Genomic DNA, 25,000 nt, shown 5'->3' with positions numbered 1-25,000 from the left:
AAGTCGCCACCTCATCGCAGCACTAAACTTTTCAGGGATCCAAAATGTTCTCACTCATAAAAGTGATTTTAAAATAAGTCTTTTTCAACACTTAAATCTCCATCAACTTCAGATCAAATCGTTGATTATTAGGGTTTTTGGGGGGGTTTTATGTTTTCAATTTGTTTTTTTGCCATTTTTGTTAGAGAAATGGTTGTTTTTTTATGGCAAACACAAAATATGCAATATTTTCCACAAAAGTGTAATATTTGATGGGAAGTAACTGCAGCCTTAAATTTATAAAATAAAAATTCCCACTAAAATGTTCAGTGATCCAAAATGTTCCATCCATTTTCTACCGCTTATTCCCTTCTGGGGTCGCGGGGGCGCTGGCGCCTATCTCATCCAAAATGTTGACACTCATAAAAGTGATTTTAAAATAAGTCACTTTCAACGCTCAAAGATCAAATGGTTGATTATTAGTTGTTGTTTTGTTGTTGTTTTTTCAAAATGTTTTCAATTAGTTTTTTGCCATTTTTGTCATAGAAATGTAGATTTTTATGGCAAAAACAAAATATGCAACATTTTTATCCCTCCAAAAATAAATGTAATATTTGATGTGAAGTAATTGGAGCCTTAAATATGTCAATAATTCATAACAACATTGATTTTGATTCAAAATTATAAATATATATATTTTTAGCAATAATTGTAAAAAAATAAAATAAAATCCCACAAAAATTCTCCGGGATCCAAAAATGTTCTCATTCATAAAAGTGATTTTAAAATAAGTCTCTTTCAACACTTACATCTCCATCAACTTCAGATCAAATCGTTGATTATTAGGGTTTTTGGGGGGGGGGTTATGTTTTCAATTTGTTTTTTTGCCATTTTTGTTAGAGAAATTGTTGTTTTTTTATGGCAAACACAAAATATGCAATATTTTCCACAAAAGTGTAATATTTGATGGGAAGAAACTGGAGCCTTAAATTTATAAAATACAAAATCCCACTAAAATGTTCAGGGATCCAAAATGTTGACACTCATAAAAGTGATTTTAAAATAAGTCACTTTCAACGCTCAAAGATCAAATGGTTGATTATTAGTTGTTGTTGTTTATTGTTTTTTTTATGTGTTCAATTAGTTTTTCGCCATTTTTGTCATAGAAATGTAGATTTTTATGGCAAAAACAAAATATGCAACATTTTTATCCCCCCAAAAATAAATGTAATATTTGATGGGAAGTAATTGGAGACTTAAATATGTCAATAATTCATAAAAACATTTTGATTTAATATTATACATTTTTTATAGCAATGATAGTAAAAAAAAAAAAATCCCACTAAAATTCTCTGCGACCCCAAAGGGAATAAGCGGCAGAAAATGGATGGATGGATGGATTTTGATTCAATATTATAATTATTTTTAGCAATGATAGTGTAAAAAAAACAAAATCCCATGACTTAACACTTAAACCTCCATCAACTTCAGATCAAATCGTCGATTATTATATTGTTTTTTTTTTTTATGTTTTCAATTTGTTTTTTTGCCATTTTTGTTAGAGAAATTGTTGTTTTTTTAATGGCAAACACAAAATATGCAATATTTTCCACAAAAAGTGTAATATTTGATGAGAAGTAACTGCAGCCTTAAATTTATAAAATAAAAAATTCCCACTAAAATGTTCAGTGATCCAAAATGTTGACACTCATAAAAGTGATTTTAAAATAAGTCACTTTCAACGCTCAAAGATCAAATGGTCGATTATTAGTTGTTGTTTTGTTGTTGTTTTTTATGTTTTCAATTTGTTTTTTTTCCATTTTTGTCATAGAAATGTAAATTTTTATGGCAAAAATAAAATATGCAACATTTTTATCCCCCCAAAAATAAATGTAATATTTGATGGGAAGTAATTGGAGACTTAAATATGTCAATAATTCATAAAGACATTTTGATTTAATATTATATATTTTTTTAGCAATGATAGTAAAAAAAAATCCCACTAAAATTCTCTGCGACCCCAAAGGGAATAAGCGGCAGAAAATGGATGGATGGATGGATTTTGATTCAATATTATAATTATTTTTAGCAATGATAGTGTAAAAAAAAAACAATCCCACGACTTAACACTTAAACCTCCATCAACTTCAGATCAAATCGTCGATTATTATATTGTTGTTGTTTTTTATGTTTTCAATTTGTTTTTTTGCCATTTTTGTTAGAGAAATTGTTGTTTTTTTAATGGCAAACACAAAATATGCAATATTTTCCACAAAAAATATTTCAAAGTGTAATATTTGATGTGAAGTAACTGGAGCCTTAAATTTATAAAATATAAAAATCCCACTAAAATGTTCAGTGATCCAAAATGTTGACACTCATAAAAGTGATTTTAAAATAAGTCACTTTCAACGCTCAAAGATCAAATGGTTGATTATTAGTTGTTGTTGTTGTTTTGTTTTTTATGTGTTCAATTTGTTTTTTGCCATTTTTGTCATAGAAATGTAGATTTTTATGGCAAAAACAAAATATGCAACATTTTTATCCCCCCAAAAATAAGTGTAATATTTGATGGGAAGTAATTGGAGACTTAAATATGTCAATAATTCATAAAAACATTTTGATTTAATATTATATATTTTTTTAGCAATGATAGTAAAAAAAAAATCCCACTAAAATTCTCTGCGACCCCAAAGGGAATAAGCGGCAGAAAATGGATGGATGGATGGATTTTGATTCAATATTATAATTGTTTTTAGCAATGATAGTGTAAAAAAAACAAAAACCCATGACTTAACACTTAAACCTCCATCAACTTCAGATCAAATCGTCGATTATTATATTGTTGTTGTTTTTTATGTTTTCAATTTGTTTTTTTGCCATTTTTGTTAGAGAAATTGTTGTTTTTTTAATGGCAAACACAAAATATGCAATATTTTCCACAAAAAATATTTCAAAGTGTAATATTTGATGTGAAGTAACTGGAGCCTTAAATTTATAAAATATAAAAATCCCACTAAAATGTTCAGTGATCCAAAATGTTGACACTCATAAAAGTGATTTTAAAATAAGTCACTTTCAACGCTCAAAGAGCAAATGGTCGATTATTAGTTGTTGTTGTTTTTTTTTTTTTATGTTTTCAATTTGTTTTTTGCCATTTTTGTCATAGAAATGTAGATTTTTATGGCAAAAACAAAATTTGCAACATTTTTATCCCCCCAAAAATAAATGTAATATTTGATGTGAAGTAATTGGAGCCCTAAATATGTCAATAATTCATAAAAACATTTCCATTTAATATTATATATTTTTTTAGCAATGATAGTAAAAAAAAATCCCACTAAAATTCTCTGCGACCCCAAAGGGAATAAGCGGCAGAAAATGGATGGATGGATGGATTTTGATTCAATATTATAATTTTTTTTTAGCAATGATAGTAAAAAAAAAAAAAATCCCATGAGGCAAACACAAAAAATATTTCAAAGTGTAATATTTGATGTGAAGAAACTGGAGCCTTAAATTTATAAAATAAAAAATTCCACTAAAATTTTCAGTGATCCAAAATGTTGACACTCATAAAAGTGATTTTAAAATAAGTCACTTTCAACGCTCAAAGATCAAATGGTCGATTATTAGTTGTTGTTGTTTTTTGTTTTTTTTTTATGTTTTTCAATTTGTTTTTTGCCATTTTTGTCATAGAAATGTAGATTTTTATGGCAAAAACAAAATATGCAACATTTTTATCCCCCCAAAAATAAATGTAATATTTGATGGGAAGTAATTGGAGACCTAAATATGTCAATAATTCATAAAAACATTTCAATTTAATATTATATATTTTTTTTTAGCAATGATAGTAAAAAAAAATCCCACTAAAATTCTCTGCGACCCCAAAGGGAATAAGCGGCAGAAAATGGATGGATGGATGGATTTTGATTCAATATTATAATTATTTTTAGCAATGATAGTGTAAAAAAAAAACAAACCCATGACTTAACACTTAAACCTCCATCAACTTCAGATCAAATCGTCGATTATTATATTGTTTTTTTTTTTTTTTTTTATGTTTTCAATTTGTTTTTTTGCCATTTTTGTTAGAGAAATTGTTGTTTTTTAATGGCAAACACAAAATATGAAATATTTTCCACAAAGTATAATATTTGATGAGAAGTAAATGGAGCCTTAAATTTATAAAATAAAAAATCCACTAAAATGTTCAGTGATCCAAAATGTTGACACTCATAAAAGTGATTTTAAAATAAGTCACTTTCAACGCTCAAAGAGCAAATGGTTGATTATTAGTTGTTGTTTTTTTGTTTTTTTTATGTTTTCAATTTGTTTTTTGCCATTTTTGTCATAGAAATGTAGATTTTTATGACAAAAACAAAATATGCAACATTTTTATCCCCCCAAAAATAAATGTAATATTTGATGGGAAGTAATTGGAGACTTAAATATGTCAATAATTCATAAAAACATTTTGATTTAATATTATATATTTTTTAAGCAATGATAGTAAAAAAAAATCCCACTAAAATTCTCTGTGACCCCAAAGGGAATAAGCGGCAGAAAATGGATGGATGGATTTTGATTCAATATTATAATTGTTTTTAGCAATGATAGTGTAAAAAAAAAACAATCCCATGACTTAACACTTAAACCTCCATCAACTTCAGATCAAATCGTCAATTATTATATTGTATTTTGTTTTTGTTTTTTGTTTTCAATTTGTTTTTTTGCCATTTTTGTTAGAGAAATTGTTGTTTTTTTTAATGGCAAACACAAAATATGCAATATTTTCCACAAAGTGTAATATTTGATGTGAAGTAACTGCAGCCTTAAATTTATAAAATAAAAAATCCCACTAAAATTTTCAGTGATCCAAAATGTTGACACTCATAAAAGTGATTTTAAAATAAGTCACTTTCAACGCTCAAAGATCAAATGGTCGATTATTAGTTGTTGTTTTGTTGTTGTTTTTTTGTTTTCAATTTGTTTTTTGCCATTTTTGTCATAGAAATGTAGATTTTTATGGCAAAAACAAAATATGCAACATTTTTATCCCCCCAAAAATAAGTGTAATATTTGATGTGAAGTAATTGGAGACTTAAATATGTCAATAATTCATAAAAACATTTCAATTTAATATTATATATTTTTTTAGCAATGATAGTAAAAAAAAATCCCACTAAAATTCTCTGCGACCCCAAAGGGAATAAGCGGCAGAAAATGGATGGATGGATGGATGGATTTTGATTCAATATTATAATTATTTTTAGCAATGATAGTGTAAAAAAAAAAACAATCCCATGACTTAACACTTAAACCTCCATCAACTTCAGATCAAATCGTCGATTATTATATTGTTGTTTTTTTTTATGTTTTCAATTTGTTTTTTTGCCATTTTTGTTAGAGAAATTGTTGTTTTTTTAATGGCAAACACAAAATATGCAATATTTTCCACAAAAAATATTTCAAAGTGTAATATTTGATGTGAAGTAACTGCAGCCTTAAATTTATAAAATAAAAAATTCCCACTAAAATGTTCAGGGATCCAAAATGTTGACACTCATAAAAGTGATTTTAAAATAAGTCACTTTCAACGCTCAAAGATCAAATGGTCGATTATTAGTTGTTGTTTTGTTGTTGTTTTTTCAAAATGTTTTCAATTTGTTTTTTGCCATTTTTGTCATAGAAATGTAGATTTTTATGGCAAAAACAAAATATGCAACATTTTTATCCCCCAAAAATAAGTGTAATATTTGATGTGAAGTAATTGGAGACCTAAATATGTCAATAATTCATAAAAACATTTTGATTTAATATTATAATTTGTTTAGCAATGATAGTAAACAAAAAAAAAATCCCACGAGGCAAACACAAAATATGCAATATTTTCCCCCCAAAAATTTCAAAGTGTAATATTTGATGTGAAGTAACTGGAGCCAAAATCATTCATAACAACATTTTATTATAATATTTTTTTTAAGCAATGATAGTAAAAACAAAATTCCACTAAAATTCTCCAGGATCCAAAAGGGTCTCACTCATAAAAGTGATTTAAAAAATTAACTTTCAACACTTAAATATCAATCAACTTCAGATTATATTGTTAATTATTAGTTGTTGGTTTGTTTTTTTATGTTTTCAATCTGTTTTTTGCCATTTTTGTCATATAAATTATTGTTGTTTTTTTATGGCAAACACACAAAATATGCAATATTTCCCACCAAAAAATATTTCAAAGTGTAATATTTGATGTGAAGTAATTGGAGCCTTAAATATGTCAATAATTCATAACAACATTGATTTTGATTCAAAATTATAAATATATATATTTTTAGCAATAATTGTAAAAAAAATAAAATAAAATCCCACAAAAATTCTCCGGGATCCAAAAATGTTCTCATTCATAAAAGTGATTTTAAAATAAGTCTTTTTCAACACTTAAATCTCCATCAACTTCAGATCAAATTGTTGATTATTAGGGTTTTTGGGGGGGTTATGTTTTCAATTTGTTTTTTTGCCATTTTTGTTAGAGAAATTGTTGTTTTTTTACGGCAAACACAAAATATGCAATATTTTCCACAAAAGTGTAATATTTGATAAAATATTACACTTAAAATAAAATAAAAAATTCCCACTAAAATGTTCAGGGATCCAAAATGTTGACACTCATAAAAGTGATTTTAAAATAAGTCACTTTCAACGCTCAAAGATCAAATGGTTGATTATTAGTTGTTGTTGTTTTTTGTTTTTTTTTATGTGTTCAATTAGTTTTTTGCCATTTTTGTCATAGAAATGTAGATTTTTATGGCAAAAACAAAATATGCAACATTTTTATCCCCCCAAAAATAAGTGTAATATTTGATGTGAAGTAATTGGAGACTTAAATATGTCAATAATTCAGAAAAACATTTTGATTTAATATTATAATTTTTTTTTAGCAATGATAGTAAAAAAAAATCCCACTAAAATTCTCTGCGACCCCAAAGGGAATAAGCGGCAGAAAATGGATGGATGGATGGATTTTGATTCAATATTATAATTGTTTTTAGCAATGATAGTGTAAAAAAAAAACCAATCCCATGACTTAACACTTAAACCTCCATCAACTTCAGATCAAATCGTCGATTATTATATTGTTTTTTTTTTTGTTTTTTTATGTTTTCAATTTGTTTTTTTGCCATTTTTGTTAGAGAAATTGTTGTTTTTTTAATGGCAAACACAAAATATGAAATATTTCCCACAAAGTGTAATATTTGATGGGAAGTAACTGCAGCCTTAAATTTAATTCAATATTCAATATTATAATAATTTTTAGCAATGATAGTGTAAAAAAAAAAACAATCCCATGACTTAACACTTAAACCTCCATCAACTTCAGATCAAATCGTCGATTATTATATTGTTGGGTTTTTTTTATGTTTTCAATTTGTTTTTTTGCCATTTTTCTTAGAGAAATTGTTGTTTTTTTAATGGCAAACACAAAATATGCAATATTTTCCACAAAAAATATTTCAAAGTGTAATATTTGATGTGAAGTAACTGGAGCCTTAAATTTATAAAATACAAATTCCCACTAAAATCTTCAGGGATCCAAAATGTTGACACTCATAAAAGTGATTTTAAAATAAGTCACTTTCAACCCTCAAAGATCAAATGGTTGATTATTAGTTGTTGTTGTTGTTTTTTTTTTTTTTATGTGTTCAATTTGTTTTTTGCCATTTTTGTCATAGAAATGTAGATTTTTATGGCAAAAACAAAATATGCAACATTTTTATCCCCCAAAAATAAATGTAATATTTGATGTGAAGTAATTGGAGACTTAAATATGTCAATAATTCATAAAAACATTTTGATTTAATATTATATATTTTTTTAGCAATGATAGTAAAAAAAAAAAATACCACTAAAATTCTCTGCGACCCCAAAGGGAATAAGTGGCAGAAAATGAATGGATGGATGGATTTTGATTCAATATTATAATTATTTTTAGCAATGATAGTGTAAAAAAAAAAAATCCCATGACTTAACACTTAAACCTCCATCAACTTCAGATCAAATCGTCGATTATTATATTGTTTTTTTTGTTTTTTTTATGTTTTCAATTTGTTTTTTTGCCATTTTTGTTAGAGTAATTGTTGTTTTTTAATGGCAAACACAAAATATGAAATATTTTCCACAAAGTGTAATATTTGATGGGAAGTAACTGGAGCCTTAAATTTATAAAATAAAAAATCCCACTAAAATGTTCAGTGATCCAAAATGTTGACACTCATAAAAGTGATTTTAAAATAAGTCACTTTCAACGCTCAAAGATCAAATGGTTGATTATTAGTTGCTGTTGTTTTGTTTTTTCAAAATGTTTTCAATTTGTTTTTTGCCATTTTTGTCATAGAAATGTAGATTTTTATGGCAAAAACAAAATATGCAACATTTTTATCCCCCCAAAAATAAATGTAATATTTGATGTGAAGTAATTGGAGACCTAAATATGTCAATAATTCATAACATTGATTTTGATTCAATATTATAATTTGTTTAGCAATGATAGTAAACAAAAAAAAAAATCCCACGCGGCAAACACAAAATATGCAATATTTTCCTAAAAAATATTTCAAAGTGTAATATTTGATGTGAAGTAACTGGAGCCAAAATATGTCAATCATTCATAACAAAATTTTATTATAATTTTTTTTTAAGCAATGATAGTAAAAACAAAATTCCACTAAAATTCTCCAGGATCCAAAAGGGTCTCACTCATAAAAGTGATTTCAAAAATTAACTTTCAACACTTAAATATCAATCAACTTCAGATTATATTGTTAATTATTAGTTTTTTTTGCCATTTTTGTCATATAAATGATTGGTTTTTTTAATGGCAAACACACAAAATATGCAATATTTCCCACAAAAAAATATTTCAAAGTGTAATATTTGATGTGAAGTAATTGGAGCCTTAAATATGTCAATCATTCATAACAACATTGATTTTGATTCAATATTATATATATATTTTTTAGCAATGATTGTAAAAAAAATAAAATAAAATCCCACAAAAATTCTCCGGGATCCAAAATGGTCCCACTCATAAAAGTGTTAAAAAATAAGTCACTTTCAACACTTAAATATCCTTCAACTTCAGATCAAATCGTTAATTTTTAGTTTTGTTTTTTTTTTAATGTTTTCAATCTGTATTTTTGCCATTTTTGTCATATAAATTATTGTTTTTTTATGGCAAAAACACAAAATATGCAATATTTTCCACAAAAAAAAATATCAAAGTGTAATATTTGATGTCAAGTAACTGGAGCCTTAAATATGTCAATCATTCATAACAACATTGATTTTGATTCAATATTATAATTTTTTTTTTTTTGCGTGATAGTAAAAAAAAGTAAAATCTCACAAAATTCTCCGGGATCAAAAAGGGTCCCACTCATAAAAGTGCTAAAAAGTAAGTCACTTTTAACACTTAAATATCCATCAACTTCCGATTAAGTTAACAAAAAATTTACAATTAAATATGTTTTTTGCCATTTTTGTCATAAAAATTGTTGTTTTTTCATGGCAAACACACAAAATATGCAATATTTTCCACCAAAATATGTTTCAAAGTGTAATATTTGATGTGAAGTAATTGGAGCCTTAAATATGTCAATCATTTATAACAACATTGATTTTGATTCAATATTATATATATATATATTTTTTTTTTGCATGATAGTAAAAAAAAGTAAAATCTCACAAAATTATCCGGGATCCAAAATGGTTCCACTCATAAAAGTGCTAAAAAGTAAGTCACTTACAACACTTAAATATCCATCAACTTCCGATTAAGTTAAAAAAAAAATTACAATTAAATCTGTTTTTTGCCATTTTTGTCATAAAAATTGTTGTTTTTTTTATGGCAAACACACAAAATATGCAATATTTTCCACAAAAAAAAAAATCAAAGTCTAATATTTGATGTGAAGTAATTGGAGCCTTAAATATGTCAATCATTCATAACATTGATTTTGATTTAATATTATATATATATATATATATATTTTTTTTTTCTTTTTTTTCTTTTTTTTTTTAGCAATGATAGTAAAAAAAAAAAAAAAAAAATTTTAAATCTCCAAGGTCCAAAATGGTCCCACTCAACATTTAAATATCCATCAATTTCAGGTCAAGTTAAAAAAAATTAAAATGTTGTCTGTTTTTTGCCATTTTTGTCATATAGATTGTTGTTTTTTATGGCAAACACACAAAATTTGCAATATTTTCCACAGAAAAAAAATGTCAAAGTGTAATATTTGATGTGAAGTAATTGGAGCCTTAAATATGTCAATCATTCATAACAACATTGATTTTGATTTAATATTATATACATTTTTTTAGCAATGATAGTAAAAAACAAAACAAAAAAAAAATGCAAAAATAAACTTACATAAAGTTAAAAAAAATTGCAATTGCAAAATAAAAGAAAGGCTTTAAAACAAATGTTTTAGCTCGATGCTAGTTGACATTGGAAATGCTATTTACAAGCAAATGATTAGCATTAGCAATTTTACATGGCAGCATTTAGCCTGGATAAACACAGGAAGTAAATGTTCGTATACCACATTACCCAGAAGGCTTAGCACTGTAGACGGGAACAGGAAGTAGGTCCAACAGATGTGTGGTTTCATCAATAAATAGTTGATATTTAGTCACATTTTCTCCTTCTTGCTTTGTCCGCACAAGAAAGAAAAAATGTTTTGATCAGTTAGTCGACGTTTGAGCGGCAAGTTTAATTGGTGAGATGGAAACATCTGGCAACCCCCTGGCTTTGACTGTGGTGTGTTCAAAGTCAGCCCAGCGAAGTAGGGAATCTCAACGCCTGGCGTGCAATCCTCAGCGACACAAAAAGCATGTAAAGGCTTTACAACACGTGCAACAGGACCTCCATTTACAAACTACATTGGTTCTCAAACAGGCTCGTAATAGAACATTTTGTAGAGTGAAGAAAATCTGGAATAATCGGTTCCAACCTGGACAAAAGTCGTATTTTAGTGAAGGTTTGTGCACTTCAAAACAATTTAAAGTGCTACACAGTACTGTATATCAAATAAACATAACAACAACAAGCTCAATTGTCCTGCATGCACAGAAGTGCCTTTTGTGCCCTCACAAAGGATCAGAAATCACCAAATCCTTAACTTTAACAACCACGTTGCTACAATAATACATTTAAAATGTAAAAAAAAAGTCCCTGGGGGGGTTGATAAATGGAGGTGGCGTTGTACTTGGCCGCTGTGATGTCATCACCGTGCGACGCGAGCACTCATTCCGCAACGCTGCGTTTCAGAAGTTCGGCAGCAACCAATCCAAGCCGGAGTTCACGGTGGATCTGCGCGGTGGTTCAGTGGACTGGGCCTCCAAGGACAAGTCCAGCAAGAAGCACGTCATCGAGGTAGTGAACAGCGGTCATTTCCTTTTTTAATTCCAAATAGAAGCGAGGCGGGCGACTGTATTCCACTCCTCTGACCTTTCACCTCTTGACTGGCAGCTGAAGACGCGTCAGGGCACGGAGCTGCTGATCCAGTCTGAGATCGACAGCGTGATCAAGGACTGGTACCGGGCGCTAACAGAGACCATCAACACACACGTGAGTCAGCGGGCCGTCTTGTGGGCGGGGCTCAGAGGTCTGAAGGTGAGATGCGTGCAGGTGTGGGAATCTGACGACGCCATCGAGGAGGACTTGCCCGAGTCTCCAGGAGCTGAGAAGCAAGACAAAGACAAAGACCAGCGGGACTCCAAGAAGACCAGAGGTGGAGTCTTTCTTATTTATTACATTTTATTTAGTGAGTTAGCTTTTTTTTTTAATTACTTTTCATTTTATTGATTATTTGTTATCCATTTATCTATTTTAGTTAATCTATTTATTATTTTTCTTTATTTCTTTCTTTGTATTTATCCATCTTATTATTTTCATTTATTTATTTATTTAACTTTTTATTTATTTATGTATTAATCCACCCATGTATTCATTTTCATTTATATTTGTATTCATTTATCTATTTTCATTCATTTCCTAATTTATTAATTTTCATTTATTTATTTATTCATCTTTGTATTTCTTTATTTTCATTGACTTATCTTCATTTATTTACCCATCCATCTATTTATTTTAATGAATTAATTTAATAATCAGTTTTTTTATTTATTTATTCATTAATCCATGTATCCATTTATTCATTTTCATTTATTTATTTATTTAACTTTTTATTTATTTATGTATTAATCCACCCATGTATTCATTTTCATTTATATTTTTATTCATTTATCTATTTTCATTCATTTCCTAATTTATTAATTTTCATTTATTTATTTATTCATCTTTGTATTTATTTATTTTCATTGACTTATCTTCATTTATTTACCCATCCATCTATTTATTTTAATGAATTAATTTAATAATCAGTTTTTTTATTTATTTATTCGTTAATCTATGTATCCATTTATTCATTTTCATTTATTTATTTATTTATCAATTCATCCATCTATTTATTTAAATGTGTTTATTTATTAATATTTTTTTATTAATTTATTTATTTTCATTTATTTATCCATCCTCCACATGGAGAGGAGCCAGATTTATCCATCCATCTATTTATTTTAATTAATTTAATAATCTTTTTTTTCATTTATTTATTCATTAATCCATCATTTATTTGTTTTCATTTATTTATTCATTAATCTTTTTATTTATTGTCATTTTTTTATCCATCCATCTATTTATTTTAATCAATTAATTTACTGATCAATTTTTTTCATTTATCTATTCATCCATTTATTTATTTGTATTTATTTATTTTCATTTATTTATTTATAAATGTATCCATGTATTTATTTTTTTTAATGTATTTATGTATTTTTATTAATTTATTTATATTCATTTATTTATCAATACATCCATCTTTTTATTTAAATGTATTTATTAATATTTTGATTAATTTATGTATTTTAATTTATTCATCAAAGTATTTTTATTTATTTATGTTTTTTTAATTAATCTGTTTTTTTTAAAAAAGGTTTTATTGTCTATCTATATTGTATGTATGTATGTATATATATAGGTATAAGTATGAATGTATTTTCAAACAATTGTTTATTGAATTTAATGACCTATACATTAAATATATTATAATACATCTTAAATATTTAAATACTGTTGTGCTGGCAGTGGTGATGAAGACGTCTATGAGTATGGACACTTCAGACCAGAAGAAAACTCGCCTGAAGCTGAAGAAGTTCTTGACGCGGCGTCCCACCTACCAGGCCGTGCGAGACAAAGGATACATCAAAGGTAGCACCTGTGGCCCACAAATAATAATAATAATAATAATTGTATGTTTTATTTACATCAAAGGTAGCACCTGTGGCCCACAAATAATAATAACAATAATAATTGTATGTTTTATTTACATCAAAGGTAGCACCTGTGGCCCACAAATAATAATAACAATAATAATTGTATGTTTTATTTACATCAAAGGTAGCACCTGTGGCCCACAAATAATAATAGCAATAATAATTGTATGTTTTATTTACATCATAATAACAATAATAATTGTATGTTTTATTTACATCAAAGGTAGCACCTGTGGCCCACAAATAATAATAACAATAATAATTGTATGTTTTATTTACATCATAATAACAATAATAATTGTATGTTTTATTTACATCAAAGGTAGCACCTGTGGCCCACAAATAATAATAACAATAATAATTGTATGTTTTATTTACATCAAAGGTAGCACCTGTGGCCCACAAATAATAATAACAATAATAATTGTATGTTTTATTTACATCAAAGGTAGCACCTGTGGCCCACAAATAATAATAATAATTGTATGTTTTATTTACATCAAAGGTAGCACCTGTGGCCCACAAATAATAATAATAATAATAATAATTGTATGTTTTATTTACATCATAATAACAATAATAATTGTATGTTTTATTTACATCAAAGGTAGCACCTGTGGCCCACAAATAATAATAATAATAATAATAATTGTATGTTTTATTTACATCATAATAACAATAATAATTGTATGTTTTATTTACATCAAAGGTAGCACCTGTGGCCCACAAATAATAATAATAACAATAATAATTGTATGTTTTATTTACATCAAAGGTAGCACCTGTGGCCCACAAATAATAATAATAATAATAATAATTGTATGTTTTATTTACATCATAATAACAATAATAATTGTATGTTTTATTTACATCAAAGGTAGCACCTGTGGCCCACAAATAATAATAACAATAATAATTGTATGTTTTATTTACATCAAAGGTAGCACCTGTGGCCCACAAATAATAATAATAATAATAATTGTATGTTTTATTTACATCAAAGGTAGCAACTGTGGCCCACAAATAATAATAACAATAATAATTGTATGTTTTATTTACATCATAATAACAATAATAATTGTATGTTTTATTTACATCAAAGGTAGCACCTATGGCCCACAAATAATAATAACAATAATAATTGTATGTTTTATTTACATCATAATAACAATAATAATTGTATGTTTTATTTACATCATAATAACAATAATAATTGTATGTTTTATTTACATCAAAGGTAGCACCTGTGGCCCACAAATAATAATAATAATAATAATTGTATGTTTTATTTACATCAAAGGTAGCACCTGTGGCCCACAAATAATAATAATAATAATAATTGTATGTTTTATTTACATCAAAGGTAGCACCTGTGGCCCACAAATAATAATAACAATAAAAATTGTATGTTTTATTTACATCATAATAACAATAATAATTGTATGTTTTATTTACATCAAAGGTAGCACCTGTGGCCCACAAATAATAATAATAATTGTATGTTTTATTTACATCAAAGGTAGCACCTGTGGCCCACAAATAATAATAATAATTGTATGTTTTATTTACATCAAAGGTAGCACCTGTGGCCCACAAATAATAATAACAATAATAATTGGATGTTTTATTTACATCAAAGGTAGCACCTGTGGCCCACAAATAATAATAACAATAATAATTGTATGTTTTATTTACATCATAATAACAATAATAATTGTATGTTTTATTTACATCAAAGGTAGCACCTGTGGCCCACAAATAATAATGATAATAATAATAATTGTATGTTTTATTTACATGAAAGGTAGCACCTGTGGAAGACAACTAATATAATAAGAATAATAATCATTTTATATGTTGTTGTTTTTTCAGATCAAGTTTTTGGCTGCAGTCTGAGCAGTTTGTGTCAGCGGGAGAACACTTCTGTGCCCACCTTTGTCACCACCTGTATCAACCATGTGGAGAACACAGGTATGATATCACCTGCATGAATACATTTGTCACCACCTGTATCCACCATGTGGAGAACACAGGTATGATATCACCTGCATGAATACATTTGTCACCACCTGTATCAACCATGTGGAGAACACAGGTATGATATCACCTGCATGAATACATTTGTCACCACCTGTATCCACCATGTGGAGAACACAGGTAGGATATCACCTGCATGAATACATTTGTCACCACCTGTATCCACCATGTGGAGAACACAGGTAGGATATCACCTGCATGAATACATTTGTCACCACCTGTATCCACCATGTGGAGAACACAGGTAGGATATCACCTGCATGAATACACTTGTCACCACCTGTATCAACCATGTGGAGAACACAGGTATGATATCACCTGCATGAATACATTTGTCAGCACCTGTATCCACCGTGTGGAGAACACAGGTATGATATCACCTGCATGAATACATTTGTCACCACCTGTATCAACCATGTGGAGAACACAGGTATGATATCACCTGCATGAATACATTTGTCAGCACCTGTATCCACTATGTGGAGAACACAGGTATGATATCACCTGTATACATACACTTGTCACCACCTGTATCCACCATGTGGAGAACACAGGTATGATATCACCAGGATAAATATATTTGTCACCACCTGTATCCTCCATGTGGATAACACAGGTATGATATCACCTGCATGAATGCATTTGTCACCACCTGTATCCACCAAGTGGAGAACACAGGTAGGATATCACCTGCATGAACACATTTGTCACCACCTGTATCCAGCATGTGGAGAACACAGGTATGATATCACCTGCATGAATGCATTTGTCACAACCTGTATCAACCATGTGGAGAACACAGGTACGATATCACCTGCATGAATACATTTGTCACCACCTGTATCCACCACGTGGAGAACACAGGTATGATATCACCTGCATGTATGCATTTGTCAGCACCTGTATCCACCATGTGGAGAACACAGGTATGATATCACCTGCATGAATGCATTTGTCACCACCTGTATCCACCATGTGGAGAACACAGGTAGGATATCACCTGCATGAATACATTTGTCACCACCTGTATCAACCATGTGGAGAACACAGGTACCATATCACCTGCATGAATACATTTGTCACCACCTGTATCAACTATGTGGAGAACACAGGTACGATATCACCAGGATAAATATATTTGTCACCACCTGTATCCTCCATGTGGATAACACAGGTATGATATCACCTGCATGAATGCATTTGTCACCACCTGTATCCACCAAGTGGAGAACACAGGTAGGATATCACCTGCATGAACACATTTGTCACCACCTGTATCCAGCATGTGGAGAACACAGGTATGATATCACCTGCATGAATACATTTGTCACCGCCTGTATCAACCATGTGGAGAACACAGGTATGATATCACCTGTATACATACACTTGTCACCACCTGTATCCACCATGTGGAGAACACAGGTAGGATATCACCTGTATACATACACTTGTCACCACCTGTATCCACCATGTGGAGAACACAGGTAGGATATCACCTGTATACATACACTTGTCACCACCTGTATCCACCATGTGGAGAACACAGGTATGATATCACCTGCATGAATACATTTGTCAGCACCTGTATCAACCATGTGGAGAACACAGGTATGATATCACCTGCATGAATACATTTGTCACCGCCTGTATCAACCATGTGGAGAACACAGGTATGATATCACCTGTATACATACACTTGTCACCACCTGTATCCACCATGTGGAGAACACAGGTAGGATATCACCTGTATACATACACTTGTCACCACCTGTATCCACCATGTGGAGAACACAGGTAGGATATCACCTGTATACATACACTTGTCACCACCTGTATCCACCATGTGGAGAACACAGGTAGGATATCACCTGTATACATACACTTGTCACCACCTGTATCCACCATGTGGAGAACACAGGTATGATATCACCTGCATGAATACATTTGTCACCACCTGTATCAACTATGTGGAGAACACAGGTAGGATATCACCTGTATACATACACTTGTCACCACCTGTATCAACCATGTGGAGAACACAGGTATGATATCACCTGCATGAATACATTTGTCACCACCTGTATCAACTATGTGGAGAACACAGGTATGATATCACCTGCATGAATACATTTGTCAGCACCTGTATCCACCATGTGGAGAACACAGGTAGGATATCACCTGGCTGTACATACACATATATATATATATATATATATATATATATATATATATATATATATATATATATATATATATATATATATATTTTACATTTAGTTTGGAAAATAAGTTGTATTATTATTTATTAATTTTTTTTAACACTTAAATCTTGAGATCAACTTCAGCTCCATCCCTCTATTATATACATTTATTATATACATTTATTATATACATTTATTATACACATTTATTATATACATTTATTATATACATTTTATTAAATGTTTGTTTAGTTTTATGCCCTTAATTTTAAAGAAAACTTTTGGCAAAAGCACTTTGTAAATATATATAATATAATAAATAATATAAAATTATAATAGATTATCTTATTTATATTAATATTATATGACATTATAGACAATATTATATATTATTTATAATATGTATGTTAAATATGTATTATATTATGTATTAATATTATATTCATCTATATATATATTTATTATATATATATTTTATTTTGTATATATTCATATTTCTATATTATATTTTAATATGTGAAATATATATTAACAATATAATATAAACACTATATAAATATGCAACATTTCCCCCCCAAAAAGTGTAATATTTGTTGTAATGTGAGCCTTAAATATGTCAATCATTCATAACAACATTAATTTTGATGTATTATTATTTTGGAATCAATGACAGTTAAAAGAAATCCCACTAAAATTCTCAGGGACCCAAAAGTGTTAGAAATAAGTAATTTATTATTTTTATATATTTTTACTTTCAAAGATTAAATCTCTAGAATTTTAGATCAACTTCAGATCTATTTGTTGATTATACTTTCTTATTGGTTTCTATAAAGTGTTTTTGTCAGTTTTATGACTTTTTTGTCATAGAGACGTGATTTTTTTTTATTATAGCAAACACACAAACTATGCAATATTTTCCCCAAAAATATTTCAAAGTGTAATATTTGATGTGAAGTCATTGAAGTCATAAATATGTCAATCATTCATAACAACATTCATTTTGATGCATTATTATTGTTTTTTAGCAATGACAGTTTAAAAAGAATCAGGGATCCAAAACAGTCCTGCTCATAAAAGGAATAAAAATAAGTCTTACAATATTATGATGATGATTATTATTATAATGATGATGATTATTATTGTTATTATAATGATGATGATTATTATTTTAATGATGATGATGATTAATTATATATTGATGATGATTATTATAATGATGATGATGATTAATATTATTATTATAATGATGATGATGATTATAATGATGATGGTTATTATGATGATGATGATGATTATTATTATCATTATTTTAATGATGATGATGATTAATATTATTATAATGATGATGATTATTATAATGATGATGATGATTAATATTATTATAATGATGATTATAATGAATATGATGATGATGATTAATATTATTATTATAATGATGATGATGATGATTATTATCATCATTATTTTAATGATGATTATTATTATAATGATGATTATTATTATTTTTATGATGATGATTATTATTATAATAATGATTATTATAATGATGATGATTATTATAATGATGATGGTTATTATGATGATGATGATTATTATTATTATCATTATTTTAATGATGATGATGATGATGATTAATATTATTATTATAATGATGATGATGATGATTAATATTATTATTATGATGATGATGATTATTATAATGATGATGGTTATTATGATGATGATGATTATTATTATTATCATTATTTTAGTGATGATGATGATTAATATTATTATTATAATGATGATGATTATTTTAATGATGATGATGATGATTAATATTATTATTAGAATGATGATGATTATTATAATGATTATGATGATAATGATGATTGATATTATTATAATGATGATGGTTATTATGATGATGATGATGATTATTATCATCATTTTAATGATGATGATTATTATTATAATGATGATTATTATTATTATGATGATGATGATTATTATAATGATGATGATGATGATTATTATTATCATCATTTCAATGATGATTATTATTATTATAATGATGATTATTATCATTATAATGATGATTATTATTATTATAATGATGATTATTATTATTATAATGATGATGATGATTATTATGATGATGATGATGATTATAATGATGATTATTATAATGATGATGATGATTATAATGATGGTTATTATAATGATGATTATTATGATGATGATGATTATAATAATGATGGTTATCATGATGATTATGATTATTATGATGATGATTATTATAATGATGAAGGTTATTATAATGATGATTATTATAATGATGATGATGATGATTATAATGATGATGAGTATAATAATGATGATGATGATTATTATTATAATGATGATGATTATTATAATGATGATGATTATTATAATGATTATTATGATGATGATGATGATTATAATAATGATGATGACTATTATTATAATTATGATGATAATTATGATGATGATTATGATTATTATAATAATGATGATTATTATAATGATGTTGATGATGATTATAATAATGATGGTTATTATAATGATGATGATTATTTTAATGATGATGGTTATTATAATGATGATTATTATCATTATAATGATGATGATTATTATAATGATGATGATTATTATTATTATAATGATGATTATTATTATGATGATGATGATTATTATTATAATGATGATGATGATGATTATTATGATGATGATAATTATTATTATAATGATGATGATTATTATGATGATAATAATGATGATGATTATTATGATGATTATAATGATGATTATTATTTTAATGATGATGATGATTATTATTATTATGATGATGATGATGATTATTATTATTATGATGATGATGATTATTATAATGATTATTATTATGATGATTATTATTATTATAATAATGATTATTATGATGATGATTATTATAATGATTATTATTATTATAATGATGATGATTATTATAATGATGTTTATTATAATGAGGATGATGATTATTTTAATGATGATGGTTATTATAATGATGATTATTATAATGATGATGATTATTATAATGATGATGATGATTATTATAATGATGATGGTTATTATAATGATGATGATTATTATAATGATGATTATTATTATTGTGATGATGATTATGCTTATTATAATGATGATGATGATTATTATAATGATGATGATGATTATTATTATGATGATGATTATTATATTAATGATGATTATGAGGATTATAATGATGGTGATGATTATTATAATGATGATGATTATTATTATGATGATGATGATGATTATTATAATGATGATGATGATTATAATGATGATGATGATGATTATTATACATCCTCGCCCTGATGTGGGATCTGAGTGGAGGATGTGGTTGTGGTTTGTGCAGCCCTTTGAGACACTTGTGATTTAAGCCTCTATAAGTAAACATTGATTGATGATGATGATGATGACGATGATGATGACAATGATGATGATGATGATGATGTTTGCGGCGCAGGTCTGAGCGTGGACGGCCTGTACAGAGTCAGCGGGAACTTGGCCGTCATTCAGAAGCTGCGCTTTGCTGTCAACCATGGTGTGTATAAATACTTCTTATGTATTTTGTTTCTTAGATAAATTTAGTTTTTTTATTAAATATTTGTATTTTTTTTTTTTCTTAAATAAAATTTAAAAAGTTTTTTTTTTTTTTTTTTTGGTTTTTCCCCCCCAAAAAATTCAGTCCTGTTTTGTAAACAAATTGGTTTGCAAATTAATGTACTTTTGTTTTGTTGAATGCATTTTTAAAAATGCAGTTTATCAATCTTTTTTGTAAACACATTTAGACTTTTTTTGTTTCTGAAATAGTATAATCAGTGTGTAAAATGTGTAATAATAGTCAATATTTCTCAGTGTGTAGAATGTGTCATATTATTCAATGTGAGAATAATTCCTGCTCAATGTTTGTGTGTCAGATGAGAAAGTGGAGTTGCAGGACAGCAAGTGGGAGGACATCCACGTCACCACAGGAGCCTTAAAAATGTTCTTCAGAGAACTTCCTGAACCTCTTTTCACCTACGGCTCCTTCAACGACTTTGTCCACGCCATCAGTACGTGACCTTTCACCCCTCCAACAACTCCCCTGATATCCACGTGCTCCACCTGACGGCTGCAGCGTGCCTGCAGTACACTGAGTGGCCACCGGGTGGTGACACTTCCTCTTGTCTTTGTGCTGCAGAAAGTTGTGACTCCAAGGTCAGACTGACCTCCATCAGAGATCTCATCAGGAAGTTGCCAAAAGAAAACCAGGACACCATGCAGGTCCTCTTCAAACACCTGCGCAGGTAAATCACACGTTACCTGCACAGGTAAATCACACGTTACCTGCACAGGTAACACTCGCATTTGACTCTAATTAGAGGTCAAAATGACCATAATCTATTTTGTGTTTTTTACATTTTATGTCTTTGTTCCTCTGATGGACGCAACACGCTTACTGTAGAAGTTACTTTGTGTCTTTATTACCAAAGATTTTTTTTTGACACTGAATTTTTGTAATTGAATACAATTTTGTGAATTTAATTTTTTTATAACATCAAATTATGTTGACCGTTTCACTGGAAATTAATTCAGGGTACACAAATTCACCATTAAAAAAAAAAAATGGTATAAAAAATAAGTGTATACAATATCAGTGTAAAAAATAATTAGTGTATAAAACTTCAGTGTGTAAAAAAAAATCAGTGTCGAAAAATTCAGTGTAAAAAAAAATCACTGTATAAAAATTCAGTGTAAAAAAACTTCAGTGTAAAATTTGTTTTTATAAAAATTCAGTGTGTAAAAAAAAAAGCAGTGTAAGAAAAATTCAGTGTAAAAAAAATCAATGTATAAAAATTCAGTGTCTAAAAATTCAGTGTAAAAAAAATCAGTGTACAAAAATTCAGTGTAAAAAAATCAGTTTCTAAAAATTCAGTGTAAAAAAAAATCAGTGTATAAAAATTGAGTGTAAAAAAAACTTCAGTGTAAAAAAAGTGTATACAAATTCATTGTGTAAAAAAAAATCAGTCCATATACTTCGGTGTAAAAAAATGTGTGTAAAAAAATCAATGTATAAAAATTCAGTGTGGAAAAAAAAAATCAGTGGCTAAAAATTCAGTGTATAAAAATTCAGTGTAAAAAAATCTGTTTCTAAAAAATCAGTGTAAAAAAAAATCAGTCTATAAAAATTCAGTGTAAAAAAAATCAGGTATAAAAATTCAGTGTAAAAAAAAAGTGTATAAAAATTCAGTGTGTAAAAAAAATAATCGGTGTAAAAAAATTCAGTGTAAAAAAATGAGTGTACAAAAATTCAGTGTAAAAAAAATCAGTCTATAAAAATTCAGTGTAAAAAAAATCAGTGTATAAAAAATCAGTGTGTAAAAAAATCAGTGTAAAAAAATTCAGTCTGTAAAAATTCAGTGTAAAAAAACTTAGGTGTAAATAAAATCAGTGTTTAAAAATTCACTGTGTAAAAAAAAATCAGTGTATAAAAATTCAGTGTAAAAAAAAATCAGTGTGTAAAGAAATCAGTGTAAAAAATTCAGCGTAAAAAGAATTCTGTGTAAAATATAAATCAGTGTATAAAAATCCAGTGTAAAATAAATCAGTGTATGAAAATTCAGTGCAAAAATATTTAATATCTAAAAATTCAGTGGAACAAAACAATTCAGTGTATAAAAATGGACTCACTTCCAGTAAATGAAGAGCAGTGGAGGTTGTCTCAGAAGCAGCCAATGAGGCGTCAAGTTGGAAGTCATGTGACACGACATAATTGTACATGATTCATATTTCAATGCAGCTTTCTGGATCTTTTCTCCTGCAAAGTTACAATCTGCATACTCAGCATCTTTTCATGTAAACATGCAGATAACTACATTAAAACACAAAAAATGCTGTTGCATAAATTCACTGTCAAAAAAAGTTTTTGAAATAATAACACACAATAACCTCCATGCTTACAGTAATATTTGAAAACATCATTTTTTATTATTTATCTGTTTTGATTCTACACTTAGTTCTGTAGATCAACTCTCGGTTTCATACGTCTATATCCATCCATCCATTTTCTACCGCTTATTCCCTTTCGGGGTCGCGGGGGGCGCTGGCGCCTATCTCAGCTACAATCGGGCGGAAGGCGGGGTACACCCTGGACAATATCAAGTAACAAAAAAAAATTTTTTTCTGCCGTTTTGTCAAAACCCAATTTTTTATGGCAAAAACACAAAATAGGGAACATTTTCCCCCCAAAATATATCTTTGAAATATTGTAAATTATTAAGTAATAGAAATAATACATAAATATAAAGTAATTGAATTATTAAATAGGTTAATATTTCAATATTGATTTTAAAAGTCAAAAATAAAATATCACTGGAACTCTCAGGGACCCAAAAGGGTCCCACTCAGTAAAGTGTTAAAAATAAAACAATTATATTATTTTTATTTTTTTTAACTGTCAACGCTTAAATCTCTAGATCATTTTCAGATGTATCTGTTAATCAGAATTTTTGTCAAAACCCAATTTTTGGGGACAAAAACACAAAATCTGCGACATTTTCCCCCAAAAATCTTTTACTTTGAAATATTTTTCAATATTAAGTGATATAAATACTAATTAATAAATATAAATCAATTGAAGCCTTAAATAGTGAAATAATTCAACATTGATTTTAAACACAGTTTTTTTTAAAGTATCACTAAAAATGTACATTAAAAACAACTAAATTTATTCAAAATAACAAACCTAAATTTATTTGTAAAACTGCATTTATTTACAAAAAATCCCAAAATGAATTTAAAAAACCAAACAAATTTTATTTAAAAAAACGAAAATGTATTCAAAAAACCTAAAAATATTTAATAAAACAAAACATTTATTTAAGAAACAAAATAAATCTATTCAAAAACAAAAATGAATTTACATTAAAACAAAACTAAATGTATTTACAAAACAAACTATATTTATTGAAAGAACAAAACTCTATTTTAAAAACAAAACTGCATTTGTATAAAAAACTAAACTAAATGTATTTAAAAAATACATTTATTCAAAATAACGCAAATAAACGTATTAAAAAAACTAAACGTGTTTAAAATATATATATAATTTATTACCAAAACCCCCTAAAATTAAAAAACTAAACTAAAAATATTTCTAAAACAAACTAATTTTATTTAAAATAACGCAAATAAATGTATTTAAAAAAACTAAATATCTAAAAAAAAAATAAAAAAAATGTATTTAAAAAACAGAACTAAATTAAATTAATTGGATGTGAAAAACAAAACCAAAGATATATTTAATAAAACAAAACTTTTATTTCATTTAACAC

The 25,000-nt window shown here is 27.4% G+C and overlaps 1 protein-coding gene across 9 annotated transcripts in view; it reads left to right on the top strand.

Annotated features, from left to right (window-relative positions):
- The window catches only part of LOC133569078 (rho GTPase-activating protein 12-like), a 124,395-nt gene that overhangs the window by 95,623 nt on the left and 3,772 nt on the right, over positions 1–25,000 (top strand). For 5 of the 9 annotated variants that reach the window (XM_061921222.1, XM_061921220.1, XM_061921221.1 and 2 more), the window contains 8 exons: positions 11,321–11,422; positions 11,519–11,617; positions 11,678–11,780; positions 13,196–13,318; positions 15,256–15,354; positions 21,151–21,228; positions 21,605–21,739; positions 21,868–21,973. In XM_061921222.1, the coding sequence (XP_061777206.1) occupies positions 11,321–11,422; positions 11,519–11,617; positions 11,678–11,780; positions 13,196–13,318; positions 15,256–15,354; positions 21,151–21,228; positions 21,605–21,739; positions 21,868–21,973 (845 nt within the window). Of the gene's footprint in view, positions 1–11,317; positions 11,423–11,518; positions 11,618–11,677; positions 11,781–13,195; positions 13,319–15,255; positions 15,355–21,150; positions 21,229–21,604; positions 21,740–21,867; positions 21,974–25,000 lie in introns of all 9 variants that reach the window. The other 4 variants (XM_061921216.1, XM_061921217.1, XM_061921218.1 and 1 more) reach the window with 1 other exon arrangement.

This window comes from Nerophis ophidion, linkage group LG15 (assembly GCF_033978795.1).
Source record: "Nerophis ophidion isolate RoL-2023_Sa linkage group LG15, RoL_Noph_v1.0, whole genome shotgun sequence".
In the NCBI taxonomy this organism is placed as follows: domain Eukaryota; kingdom Metazoa; phylum Chordata; class Actinopteri; order Syngnathiformes; family Syngnathidae; genus Nerophis; species Nerophis ophidion.
This window is presented reverse-complemented; position numbering and strand designations above follow the sequence as displayed.